This window comes from Hyperoodon ampullatus (assembly GCF_949752795.1).
Source record: "Hyperoodon ampullatus genome assembly, chromosome: 19".
Classification (NCBI taxonomy): Eukaryota; Metazoa; Chordata; class Mammalia; order Artiodactyla; family Ziphiidae; genus Hyperoodon; species Hyperoodon ampullatus.
The window spans coordinates 45,377,787-45,393,064 of NC_136932.1; the positions used below are offsets into that span (position 1 = coordinate 45,377,787).

Consider the following 15,278-nt stretch of genomic DNA (forward strand, 5'->3'; position numbering starts at 1 on the left):
GATCTTTGACACTTGCCAAACTCTCTTCTACACTGCTACAAAAATAAACTATCTATGTCACAAATGGAAATATAATATTTCTGTTGCACTTCAGTGTTCCCTCAAGACTTCAGAATAAAGCCTACATTTTTTAGTATTTAGTGGAGGAGGCTCCCTTCAGGAGCCCTTGCTTGTCTTTCCTTTTTACCTTTCTCTGATCCAATCCTTAGTTCTCATTACAACCTTAATTCAAAACACACCCACTTCAGTTCTGGATTTTGGATACTGCAATTTTATAGTTTTATTTAAAATTTTAAAATCATTGATAATTTGCTAATATGTGATTTAATTCAGTCCCTTTAACGAAAGGAAAAGGACAATAACATTCCTCACTGGATAGATCATATGGACAGGTCTGAAGAAGACAGAAAACCTACTGAAATTCTGTACTTTTCAATATCAACAATGAAAGACCAATTGCTCCAAAAACACATATCTTGGGCTTCCCTGGTGGCACAGTGGTTAAGAATCCTCCTGCCAATGCAGGGGACATGGGTTTGAGCCCTGGTCTGGGAAGATCCCACATGCTGTGGAGCAACTAAGCCCATGCACCACAACTACTGAGCCTGCACTCTAGAGACCACAAGCCACAACTACGGAGCCCACACGCCACAACTACTGAAGCCCGTGCGCCTAGAGTCTGTGCTCCGCAACAAGAGAAGCCACTGCAATGAGAAGCCCATGCATCGCAATGAAGAGTAGCCCCTGCTCACTGCAACTAGAGAAAGCCCGTGCGCAGCAACGAAGACCCAATGCAGCCATAAATAAATAAATAAATAACAAAACCACATATCCTTAGAGTAGGATATATGAAAAGTCTAGCAAGTACAAATAATATCAAACATAAATCAAGGGAAACTTCACCACTAATTTTTGCCATGTTTCTGTTAGACTGTCCCAAAAGCCCAAACAAGAATCAAAGCAGTCAATGTATGTATAACAATTGTATGAAACTACAGGAGAGCAACAAATGTAGGCAAAGCTTTAGAGACTAGAAGCCTTGAGAGAAGAACAGTATACAATGTGAGCAATAAATTTACTCCAGCTTCATCCCTGAACTTGTGGTATAACAGGAAAAAAAGAGTCCAAGGAGGAAGCTAGGCTGAAGAGAGAGGCCAGAGATAGGAGCTTCCAAAGCATCTGGAACTTAAAAAGCACAATCATCGTTTAAGAAGACGTGGTATATATATGATGGAATATTACTCAGCCATAAAAAAGAGTGAAATATTGCCATTTGCAGCAACATGAATGATGTAGAAAATACCATACAAAGTGAAGTCAGACAGAAAAAGATAAATATTATATGATATCACTTATATGTGGAATCTAAAGAATAATACAAATAAATCTACATACAAAACAGAAACAGACTCACAGACATAGAAAACAAGCTTCTGGTTACCAAAAGGGAAAGGGAGTGTGGAAGGGATAAATAGGAGTGTGGGATTAACACATACAACTACTATACCTAAAATAGATAAGCAACAAGGATTTACTGTATAGCACAGGGAACTATATTCAATATCTTACAATAACTTGTAATGAAAAATAATCTGAAATATATATAACTGAATCACTCTGCTATACACCTGAAACTAACATAATATTGTAAATCAACAATATTTCAATTTTTTTTAAAGGTTAATATATTGGAAAAAAAGGCATAACCACAGAAGAGGGAGCTGAAAAGAAGCAGCTCAAAAAACTGAATTCTCCTCAAGTAAACAGTCAACTCCTAAGTATGTACTGCCTAAGACTCCCAGAAACCCAAAAGAAAACAGCAGTTGGAAGACTAAAAAGATAAGCAGAGCTTTCAGAAGACAAAAAGTGCTGGAGAGAAGGAGGTTGGAATTCAAACCCCACCAAACTGCTTTTTTAAAAAATAAATTTATTTATTTATTTAACTTATTTTGGCTGCGTTGGGTCTTCGTTGCTGTGCACAGGCTTTCTCTAGTTGCAGCGAGTGGGGGCTACTCTTCGTTGCAGTGTGCAGGCTTCTCATTGCATTGGCTTCTCTTGTGGAGCATGGGCTCCAGGCGCGTGGGCTTCAGTAACTGTGGCTCACAGGCTCTAGAGCACAGGCTCAGTAGTTGTGGTGTACCAGCTTAGTTGCTCCGCAGCATGTGGGATCTTCCCGGCCCAGGGCTCGAACCCATGTCCCCTCCATTGGCAGGCGGATTCTTAACCACTGCGCCACTAGCAAAGCCCTGCTTGAGCTTTGATAAACACCCTAGACAATCAGTTGCGATTCTAGAAGAGCCATGGTTTAAGAGTAAGGGCAAAGGCCTAGTAATAAGGGCAAAACTGACATCAACTAGCCCTAATAAAGCCTAAAACCAAGCCTCAAGGTGATTCAACACTATACTATCAGCTTACCAAAAGAAACCACAACTGTCTTTGAAGAAAAATAGAACCATCCAAAACATCTACAAATTCTCCTCTAAAAAGAAGAGTAATGGGGCTTCCCTGGTGGCGCAGTGGTTGAGAGTCCACCTGCCGATGCAGGGGACACGGATTCGTGCCCCGGTCCGGGAGGATCCCACATGCTGCGGAGCGGCTGGGCCCGTGGGCCATGGCCGCTAAGCCTGCGCATCCGGAGCCTGTGCTCCGCAGCGGGAGAGGCCACAGCAGTGAGAGGCCCGCGTACTGCAAAAAAAAAAAAAAGAGTAACCAATCACAAATTGTAAGGCATGCTAAAAAGTGGACCAAATACTGAAAAAGGAAAAAACTGGAAATATAAATAGGCCCAAGGGAGACTCAAATACTGGAGTTACTGACAGAGTCTTAAAAAAAAGCGGCGGCGGGGGGGCGGTACTTCCCTGTTGGTCCAGTGGCTAAGACTCCAAGCTCCCAATGCAGGGGGCCTAGGTTTGATCCCTGGTCATGGAACTAGATACCACAGGCTGCAACTAAGAATTTGCATGCCACAACTAAAGATCCTGCATGCCGCAACTAAAGATTCTGCATGCCACAACTAAAAGATACTGCACGCCACAAGTAAAAGATCTCGCATGCTGCAACTAAAAAAATAAATAAATAAAGATCCCTCATGCCTCAGTGAAGATCCCACACACTGCAACTAAGACCCAGAGCAGCCAAATAAATAAATAAAATATTTTTTAAACAAAGGGAATCAATGGACATTTTAGAAGTAAAATATATGAGAAAAACTGCACAAAAAACAGGAGAAAGAGTTGAAATACTGTACAGTTTTTACATTGTTTGAGAAGTGGTAAAAGTGCTCATTTAAGTTAACTATAATAAGTCAAGAATATATAGTACAATTTCTAGGGTAACAATTAAAATAATAATGAAGGACTGTATAACCAAAAGGTTAATGTGAGAAAAAATATATTAACCATATCTTCTAAGTTGCTGTAATCTGATGCTTTGACAGCTAGGGCCTTGCTAACAGGAAGAGACTACACTCCCAGAGCTAGCTAATTCCTAGAGAGAAAAAACAAGCACTTCTTTCATATACAAACCACAAATCCAGAGCCTGTATCTCCAATGACGTCACACTATGGGCCCCTACACCATATTCTAATCACCAGAGGGCCGAAAGCCAGACAACCAGGGACAGCCCCTCTACCCACAGCCTGATGAAATTAAAGTGGTTAATCCAAAACTTGCTTACCCTGCTTCACTTGTTCTATTCCCACAGAAACCACAATAAAGGCTCTTGCCCATGCTTTTTCCCTTGCTTTCTCACTTATACCAGTGCTTCCCCAAGTGGCCCTCTCTGGCATGGCATGCCCTCTTCTCTTGAAATCTATGAGTATAATAAACTATCTTTTCTTTTTTTTTTAAAGACTTATTATTTTATTTATTTTTGGCTACATTGGGTCTTAGTTGTGCAGCGCTCAGGCCTCCCTCTAGTTGTGGTGCACAGGCTTAGTTGCCCCACAGCATGTGGGATCTTAGTTCCCTGACTAGGGATCAAACCCGTGTCCCCTGCATTGAAAGGGGGATTCTTTACCACTGGACCATCAGGGAAATCCCTAAACTATCTTTTCAATGGCATTTGTTACCTGATCTTTGGTCTTTCCATACCTGAATTAAAACCTGTATTTTAAAACAAAAAAACAATAACACTTGATTAATTCAAAAGATGGCAAGAATGAGGAATAAAGAACAGATAGGACAAACAAAAATCAAATAGGAAAACAGACTTATGCCCAACTATGTTAGTAACAACATCAAATATAGATGGGCAAAACACTCCAATTAAAACAAAGATGAGATAGAGAAAAAGCTCCTTGACATTGGTCTTGGCAGCAATTTTCTGGATATGACACCCAAAGCACAAACAACAAAAGCAAAATTAAATAAGTGGGACTGCATCAAATTAAAAAGCTTCTGCACAGCAAAAGAAACAATCAACAAAATGGAAAGGTAATCTATGGAATGGGAGAAAATACCTGCAAATCATGTATCTGATAAGGGGTTAATATCCAAAATATATACAGAACTCATAAAACTCAATAGCAAAAAACAAACAAACAAACAAAAACAAAAAACCAACCTAATTAAAATATAGGTAGAGGACCTGAATAGACATTTTTTCAAAGATGACATATGTCAACAGGTACATGAAAATATCACTAATCATTAGGGAAATGCAAATCAAAACCACAATGATATGTCACCTTACACCTGTCAGAATGGCTATTATGAAAAAGACAAGTGATAACAAGTGTTGGCAAAAGTGTGCAGTGGCCATAAACTGGTATGGCCACTATGGAAAACAGTATGGAGGCTCCTCAAAAAATTAAAAATAGAACTACCATATGATCCAGCAATCCTACTTCTGGATATATATCGAAATGAATTGAAACTGCGATTTGAAGAGATATCTGCACCTCCATGTTCATTACAGCATTATTCACAATAGTCAAGACATGGAAACAAACATATCTTGAAGTGTCCATCAAAGGATGAATGGATTAAGAAGATGTAGTGTGTGTCCATAGAAACAACAGAATATTATTCAGCCATGAAAAAGAAGAAAGTTCTGCTGTTCGCAACAACCTGGATGAAACGTGAGGGCATGTGAAATAAGTAAGACCGAGAAAGACAAATACTGTTTATTATCAATTATATGTGGAATCTAAAAAAGCTGAACTCAGAGAAACAGAGAATAGAGTGATGGTTACCAGGGGTTGGGGGTAGGGAAGATAATGGTCAAAGGGTACAAGTTATAAGATTAACAAATTCTGGGAATCTAATGTACAACATGGGGATTACAACTAATAATACTTTATTATATACGTGAAAGCTGCTCAAAGAGTAGATCATAAATGTTCTCACTACAAAAAGGAAATGGTAATTATGTGGCAGGATGGAGGTGTTACCTAATGATATAGTAGTAATCATTTTGCAATATATAAATGTATCAAATCAACACACTGTACACCTTAAACTTACACAATGTTATATGTCAATTATATCACAATAAAGGTGGAAAACAATTCGTGGGGGAAAAAACAAAACAGATGAGAAATACTTTAGAATAAAGTTCCAGAAATAATGAATGAAAAGGAAAAAGAAATACACTACATAAGCATTAGCCAAAGAAAGCTATCATTAATATCAAAGTAGATTTTAAAGCAAGAAATACTACGAAAGGTAAAGAGTGGAATTTTAATGATAACGGGACAATTCAACAAGATACAATAATCCTAAATTTGTACATTCCCAGTAACATAGATCAGAAATGTATAAAGTAAAACAAGATACAGCTAAAAAGCAAATTAGATAAATCCACTATCAGTGGAGATTTTTAAATACCTTTCAGTTACTGATAGAACACACAGACCAAAAACAAACTAGTAAAATCAGAAAGGACCCAAAAGATCTGAAGAATATAACCAACAAATGTTACCTACTTGACATACATAGATAATCACGCCCAATAAACTGCAGAATATATATAATTTTCCAGTGCACATACTAGAAGAAAATATTCACAAAACATATATTGATTGACCAAGTATCCTGGAAATTCTACAAACTCAATTTAAAAAGAAAGCCCGATTTTCAAAAAATGGGCAAAATGTTTGAACAGATACTTCCAAAGATACGTGAATGATCATTAAGTCTATGAAAAAGAGCTCAACAACATCAATCAGCAGGGAAATGTACATTAAAACCTAACTGAAATACAATTACACACCCATCAGAATAACTCAAATTAAAATGACTGTCAACATCTAATGCTGGCAAGGATATGGAGCAAAAAGAATTCTCATACACTGTAGATGGGAATGTAAACTTTCTACTTAGTGAAAAAGTCTGGCAATTGGCATAGAACTAAACATACACCTGCCCTATGATCCAACAACTCCAACAAATCTTAGGTATTTACTTAAAAGAAATGAAAAATTGGGTCCACAAAAAGACTTGTAAATCAAGACTTTAAATCAAAGAAGTTTATAAAAAACAAAGAAGGGCATTATTTATTAATAAAGGTTCAATACAGCAAGAAGATATAACAATTATAAACATTTACACACCTATGGACAGATCAGTAAGTATATACAGTTCTACAATAATAGTTGGAGACTTCAATAACCCACTCATAATAAAGGAGAGGACAACCAGACAGAAGATAAGCAGGGAAATAGAGGACTTAATACAATAAACCAACTAGATCTAACAGAATATGCATTCTATACACAATAACAGAATACACATTCTTCTCAAGTGCACATGGGACATTTTTCAGGACAGACCATATGTTATGCCAAAAATCAAGAATCAGTAGATTTTAAAAGACAGATATCATACAAAGCATCTTCTCTGACCTCAATGGGATAAAGTCAGAAATCAATAATGAAAATGGAAACTTCACAAAATTGTAAAAATTAAACAGCACACTTTTAAACAACCAATGTATCAAAGAAGAAGTCACAGGCATATTAGAAATACTGAGAGCTGAATTAATACAAAAATACAACATATCAAAACTTATGGAACCAAGTGAAAGAAGTGCTCAGGAGGAAATTTATAGCTATAAACACATTAAAAAACAAGAAAGATCTCGAATTAACAACCTAACTTTACAACTTAAAAGCCAGAAAAAGAAAAACAAACTAAACTCAAAGCTAGCAGAAGGAAGGAAATAATAAAGATTAAAACAGAGATAAGTGAAAGAATCAAAAAACAGAGAAAATCATTGAAACCAAAAGCTGGTTCTTCAAAAAAATCAACAAAATTGATAAACCTTTACCTAAACACACTAAGAAAAAAGAGAAGACCCACATTGCTAAAATTAGAAATGGAAGTGGGAACATTACTACTGATTCTACAGAAATAAAAAGGATTATAAGAGAGTACTATGCCAACAAATTAGACAAAATGGGCAAATTCCTAAAAACAAAACCTACCAAGACTAAAGGATGAAAAAATAGAAAACCTGAATAGTATTACTTATTATTATTACTTACTATAACCAGTAAAGAGATTGAATAAGTCATCAAAAATTTCCCAAAAAAGAAAAGCCCTGGACCCACTGGGCGCTTAAATGAGAAAACAACCTGATTAAAAAAATGAGCCAAAGACGTTAACAGAGGTCTATATATCAGGTATATATCTGTATATATCAAAGAATATATACAGGTGGCAAATAAGCATTTGTAAAGATGGTCCACATCATATATTATCAGGGAAATGGAAATAGCAATGAGATAATGCTACATACTAATTAGAACGGCCAAAATCTGGAACACTGATAGCACCAAAGGTTGGTGAGGATGCGGAACAACAGGAACTCTCATTCACTGCTGGGAGGAATACAAAATGGTACAGCCACTTCAGAACATAGTTTGGCAGTTTCTTACAAAATTAAACATACTCTTACTTATCCAGCAATAGCACTTGGTATTTGCTTAAAGAAATTGAAAACTTACGTCTACACAAAAACCTGCACACAGAGCTTTTTTCAGGGCAGTGAAAATACTCTATATGATACTATAATGATACTTGTCATTATACATTTGTCCAAACCCAAAGAATGTACAACACTAAGAATGAATCCTGATATAAACTATGGTGAGTATGCTACGTCAATGTAGGTTCATCAGAATATAGTTCATTGAACAGTACAAAACATTGCTAAACAAAATTAAATAAGACCTAAATAAATGTTTAGAATGACATGCTGTGTCCATGGACTGTAAGACTTAATATTGTTAAGATGCCAATACTACCAAACATGATCTACAGATTTAAACAATCCCTATCAAAATCCAACAGGCTTTTTTACAGAAATGGAAAAGCTAGTCTTTAAATTCATATGGAATTGGGAGGGGTCCCAAATAGCCAAAAATGTCCTTAAAGAGAACAATAAAGTTATTCCTGATCTCAAACTCACTACAAAGCTACAGTAATCAAAACATGCTAGTAGGGCTTCCCTGGTGGCGCAGTGGTTGAGAGTCCGCCTGCTGATGCAGGGGACACGGGTTTGTGCCCCGGTCCGGGAGGATCCCACATGCCGTGGAGCGGCTGGGCCCGTGAGCCATGGCTGCTGAGCCTGCGCGTTCAGAGCCTGTGCTCCGCAACGGGAGAGGCCACAACAGTGAGAGGCCCGCGTACTGCAAAAAAATAAACAAAAACAAACAAACAAAAAACATGCTAGTATGCTAGTGTGGTACTAGCATAAAGACAAATGGAATAGATCAGAGAGTTCAGATATAAATGTATACAATATGGCCGAGTGATTTGACAAGGATGTTAAGACAATTCAGTGGGGAACAGCAGTCTCTTCAACAGATAGTACTGGGACAACTGGATTTCCATATGCAAAAAATGAAGTTGGACCTCCACCTCACAACATATACAAAAATTAACTCAAAATGGATCAATTACCTAAATAGAAGAGTTAAGACCATAAAACTCTTAGAAGAAAACACAGGGGTAAATCTTTATGACCTTGGATTTGGCTGAATTCTTAGACATGATAGCAAAAGCATGAGCAACAAAAAATAGATAAACTGGATTTCATTCAAAGTTTAAACTTTTGTATATCAAACGACATTATCAAGAAAGAGAAAAGATAAACTACAGAATGCGAGAAAATATTTTCAAATCATGTATCCAATAATTTAATATTCAAAATACATAAAGAACCCTTACAACTCAACAACAAAGAGACAAAAAACCCAACTTTTAAAACGGTCAAAAGACTTGAACAGACATTTCTCCAAAGAAGATACACAAATGGCCAATAAGCACATGAAAAAATGCTCAACATATGTCATTAGGGAAATGCAAATCAAAACTACAAGATACTACTGCAGACCTAGTAGGATGGCTAAAATCAAAATACCAGACAATAATAGGCATTTGCAAGGACATGGAGTAATTGGAACACTGGTACATTGTTGATGGGAATGGAAATGAAGCAGCCACTCTGGTGCAGTTTGGCAGTTCCTCAAAAAGTTAAACATAGAATTACTATGTAATTCAGTATTTTCACTTCTAGGTACATACCAAAATGTGAAAACAGGGACTCCAACAGATACTTGTACACCAATGTTCATTGTAGCATTTATTCACAATAGGCAAAAGGTAGACACAATCTAGTGCCCATCAACAGATGAATGGATAAACAAAACCATGGTATATACAAACAATGGAATATTATTCAGCTATAAAAAGAGATGAAGTACTGATACATGCTACAACATCAAAGACCCACCAAGTGATTATGCTACACATTATGCTAAGTGAAATTAGCTATACATGAAAGTACAAATATCGTATGATTCCACTTATATGAAATATCTAGACTCGGCAAATTCATAAAGACAAAAAGTAGACTAGAGGTTACCACCAGCTGGGTAGAGGGGGAAATGAGGAGTTATTGCTAATAGATACAGAGCTTCTGTTTGGGGTGATGAAAAAGTTTTGAAAATAGATAGTGGTAATGGTTGTAAACATTGTGAGTATAATTAATACCACAAATTGTACACTCAAAAATGGTTAAAATGGCAAATCTGATGTTTTTTTGGGTTTTTTTAAGTATAAAATACACACACACGCACACAAGAAAAAAAAACTTTGGTACATATCCTTCTGCCAAATAATAATCCTAGATTTCCACAAAACTAAAACTGACTCTGTATGGAACTTTACAGAAGTCAGTGTTCTGCAATATTTAATTCTATAGCAATGCAAATCACATGACTCCTAAAAACAGTGTGCTAAACATTCTAAACACTAAGTCAAAGCAAAATAATATTCGTTTCCATTTTTTCAATAATCCAAGAAACTCAATAAATAAAGCTATTTTCATATTATACACACACACACACCTATGCAAGTGACTATAAAATGGACTATGGCCTCTGTCTGTCTCTTTATATTATTGTTTTTCATTTTGCCAGGACTGGATTTTAAGTAAATCCTGGTCACTGACATTAAGCCTTTAACACTTACAAAATACACTGCTCCAAAGCTTCCATGGCCAATTTCTCTGAGATCTGTGAAGAGCTTCTCTGGATCTTCTTTGAAGAAGAGCTCTGCAATTTCAGGGTCCTTCAGGCTGCCCGCACGGTTAGTTGATGGCATCCTGCTGGGCAATCAGCTGTCTGATTCTAATTTTATATTGCTATCCCAATCCTTGGTTCATCTGTATGAATGAAGCCACGCTGGCATAAACTATTGTAGAGAAATAAGAAAAGAAAAAAGTCAGGAAAACCAAAAGCTTCTAAGAATAATTAGTATAAGATCATTTTCTGATAGCATATATAAAATTATCTCAGGCCTAGAATTTCACTGAAAAGGAAGTGTGATCTACTAGTGCAGTAGTTCCTAAATCTGGCTCATCATCACAATCACCTGTGGTGCTTAAAAAAATGAGTCCTACTATACATAGGGTATTACTGTACATATACTTTTAAAAATTAAATAAATCTTTGTATCTTGGAAGGCTTATCTAATCCTTATCTAATTCTGAGGTAGTGAGCCCACTGGCAGAAGAGATAATAGAACACACAGACCATTTAAAAAAACATGCATAACTTAAGATGTACCCGTAATAGGTTTCTAACAGGAAGATTCCCATCTATTAATGATTTTCAAATATAAGAAAATACACAAAGGATTTAACTCAGTTAGCTGTCTTTCTTTTCTTTTCAGATACCATATGCCAGTGTTCAATCAACTCTAACACAAACATTCCAAAGAAAAATGCAGTGGGAGAAAGTAATGAATTTAATGCAGACAACTGCTTCCCCTGTAAACCTGACTCACATTAAAATATGGCCTTTATCAAATCTGCTTCATTAGATAAGCAGACATTACAGATAACCAATAAATTCCCTGGTGATTCCGCTATCAGTTCCTCTATATCAGATAACCAATTTAAAAAATGGCTGTCATTCCTGAGAAACTTCAGAACCTAGGTTCTGGAATGTTACTACCTAGATATGAATCCTAGCAACACTATTTATAAACTGCGAACTTGAGTAGCCTTATTTTCCTAATCTGTAAAGTGAAAATAATATCCTACCTAATACAGTGGTTGTGAAGGTTAAATGAGTTAATAAATACAAGCATAGACTAGTACTCAGGCATAGTAAGCACTACATTAAATGTCAGCTATTTTAACCTAAATAAATTCACCAATCAAAAAAAAAAGAAAACCCTCCAAAATGTATTTCATTTGCCTCCTAATTGATTTCATTAGACTCTAGTCAATTCTCCCCCACTTAACTACTGGTCTCATTTTTAGTGAAGTCAACTGAACCAATTTTAATTCTTGGTAGAAAACTTCTTTGTAACTACATAAAACATATTTACATGTCTTTTGTACCTCCTTAAATTAACACTCCACTGCAATAAAAACATTTAAATTATTAATTTGTATTTCATTTCTAACACACTTTGTAGGCTGCCCCATATACATTTACCAATTTTCCTGCTCTGCAAGTTCCCTGCAAAGTGTTTCAATTATAGTTCTAAGAATGTGATCATAGAAGATTGAACTATATTCCATAAAAAGTATTATTATTCAATTAATCCACCTGTTTTTAAAAAACCTGCAGCGTTAAGACTTATTTAAGAACTCTGAATGATCAAGTTATAGTACCTTTATTACAAGAATTATTTTATATTAAAATTCTCTAACCAGTTCCATGATTTGCATATTCCTATCTGCCTAAAAAATTCCCACTCAAAATCTTTCAAGATTTAGATTAAATGTAATGTTTAAAATTTTAACTAGACAGGTAGGCACAATGTGTCTCATTCATCTTTATATTACCTGTCTACATCCTACACCATACCTCCGACAGTTAATATTACATAAATATTTGTTGAACTAAAATAATACACTTAATTCTTCTCTAACACCCCTTAAAATGATTTCGTTTCCACAAATATTTACCAAATAGTATACATGAGAGTATGATATGTGAAATATTAAAGTTAATAGTAGAGAAACAGAGTAAATTCATAAGGACAGCACCCTCCAGAAAATCAGAGAAAAAAGAAATGAAGGAACTGGAAAATCTGCTGTACCAAATACCAAAAGATAATACAAATCTATTGCTATCAGTAGAATGTTAAAATAAGACAAGTAAACCATTAATCTAAAAGAGTCCAGAAACAAACCCATGTATGTGTATCTCGGAATTTAGCATACAATTAAAGGAGAAGAAATAAATTTGGTTAAGAAACCTAAGAACCCATTCGGAAAAAATTATATAATGATATCCCTATCACATACCTTACATAACCATTACTGCTAAACAGCTTAAACAAACCTCTCAAATCAATGAGGAAAAAAAAGTATTTGATAAAATAAGTGTTGTTGGGAGACCCCAATAGCTATTTGGAAAAAAATAACACCTGTTCCTCAAACTGTAATATCAGAGTCACATATGGGTCAGAAATGCAAAAATTAGAAAAATGAAACTATATAAGTACTAGTATATAAGTACTAGTAGGAAATGTAAGTTCCTCTGTAATCAGGGAATGTAGAAACTTTCCTAACTATGATCCAAATCCAAAACAATAAGGAAAAAGACTGATATATTTAACAGGATAAAAAAAAAACTTGGGAGGAGGGGCCATGGAAAAAGACACTCCAGACAAAAAGGACAAATGATAAACTTGGAAAAAAATGTTTGAAACTTAACGTTTACAAAGGGTTAGTATTCCTAATATGTAAAGAATTTCAAAAAACAAACGAAATAATAACCTGACATTCTTACATTCTTAATATGTAGTTTCTAAAAACAGCACACACACACACACACACACACACACACACACACACACCCAAGAAAACCACCACCACCACCAACCCGGAGGAGATATGGGTAGTTCACAGAAAAAAAAAAAAAGAAAGAAAGAAAAGAAACAACCATCAAATCTATGAAAATACGTTCAACATCACTCAAAGTATAAGAAATACAAATTAAAACTATCCGAAGATTTCATTTTGTACCTATCAGAATGGCAAAAATTCACCACACACTGATGGTGGGGTCGAAGAGAAATCTGCATATAGTAGCAGTGGTAATGTAAAAACAGTACAAAACCTGTGGAGAAAAATCTAGCAAAATCAAATATGCACTTACCATTTCACACAAAAATCCCACTTATAGAATCCATATCAAAATACTTATACAAAATATAAGAAATGATAAATGTACAAAGTGAGGAACTAGGGGAATCCCCTGGCGGTCCAGTGCTTAGGACTCCTCGCTTCCAACTGCAGGGGGCCCGGGTTTAATCCCTGGTCAGGGAACTAAGATCCCATAAGCCATGTAGATGTCCAAAAAAATAAAAAGATCAAAAAAAACAAAGTGAAGAACTGGAACTCATTACATTGTTGATGGGAATTTGAAATGATACAACCATTCTGGAAAACTGTTTAACAGATGCTTATCAAGTTAAATAAACATTTATTATGTGATGGAACAGTTCCTTAACTAGTTATCACTTACTCAAAAGTAATGAAAACAAAGGCACACAAAAAGACTTGTATACAGCAGCTTTATTCATAATAGCCCAAAACTGCATATAATACAAACGTCTATCAACAAATATATGTATAATAAAATTGTGATATATTCACACAATGAAATTCTTTTCACAGCAATAAAAAGGAACAAAACTACTGATCCATGCAGCAACCCAGATGAATTTCAAAAGCATTATGCTCCAGCAAAAAAAGCCAGAAACCAAACAGTAAAAACTGTATGATAGGGCCTCCCTGGTGGCGCAGTGGTTGAGAGTCCGCCTGCCGATGCAGGGGATGTGGTTTCGTGCCCCGGTCTGGGAGGATCCCATATGCCGCGGAGCGGCTGGGCCCGTGAGCCATGGCTGCTGAGCCTGCGCATCCGGAGCCTGTGCTCCGCAACGGGAGAGGCCACAACAGTGAGAGGCCCGCGTACCACACACACACAAAAAAACTGTATGATTCCCCTGAAAAATTCTCAAATAGGCAAAACTAGTATTGCGACAGAGTCACGGTTGTTTGGGGTCAGTTGGGGGAATAAAAGGGGAACTGACCACTAAAGGGCTCACAAGGACTTTCTGAGGTAATAGAATCTTCTATTACCTTGACTGCAGCAGTGAATTACTCTTGTCAAAACTCCAACTATATTAAAATAGATGCCTTTATGTATATTATACCTCAATTAAAGTAATATCTTTTTTAAAAAAAAGTCTTAAAATCTAAGATAAATATATGTAGGGACTTCCCTGGTGGTCTAGTGGTTAACACTCCACGCTCGCAATGCCGGGGGCCCGGGTTCGATCCTTGGTCAGGAACTTAAAATCCCACATACCGCAAGTAGAGAAGCCCACGTGCCGCAACGAAGACCCAGCACAGCCAAAAATTAATTAATTAATTTAAAAGATATATATATATATATATGTGTGTGTATATATATGTGTATATAAAAATATATAAATATATGTGTACATATACATATTTATAGATATATAAAAGATATATATATATAGCAAATTTATAAACAAGGTATGGAAGGATGTGTATTAAAATGTTATTATTTTCTCTGATAAAGTAGGGCTGTGAAGAACATTACTTGTTAACCTAGACATCTATATTACCTGAATTTTTATAGCAACCACTTTCAACATTTAAAAAAAATTTTAATTTGAGAAAAATAGAATACTTTTTAAACTAGAAGAATACATACTCCAACTAGAGAGAACATCCAAAAGGCTACTAGTACTTTAACTTACAAAAGACTAATGCA

At 35.8% G+C, this 15,278-nt stretch overlaps 1 protein-coding gene across 1 annotated transcript in view; it reads right to left on the reverse strand.

Annotated features, from left to right (window-relative positions):
* Positions 1-15,278, reverse strand: part of TAOK1 (TAO kinase 1) — a gene marked incomplete at its 3' end in the record, with an annotated part of 108,773 nt that overhangs the window by 78,369 nt on the left and 15,126 nt on the right. The window contains exon 2 of the mRNA XM_079725405.1: positions 10,480-10,701. Coding sequence (XP_079581531.1) covers positions 10,480-10,611 — 132 coding nt within the window. The 5' untranslated portion in view covers positions 10,612-10,701. The remainder of the gene's footprint in view (positions 1-10,479; positions 10,702-15,278) is intronic.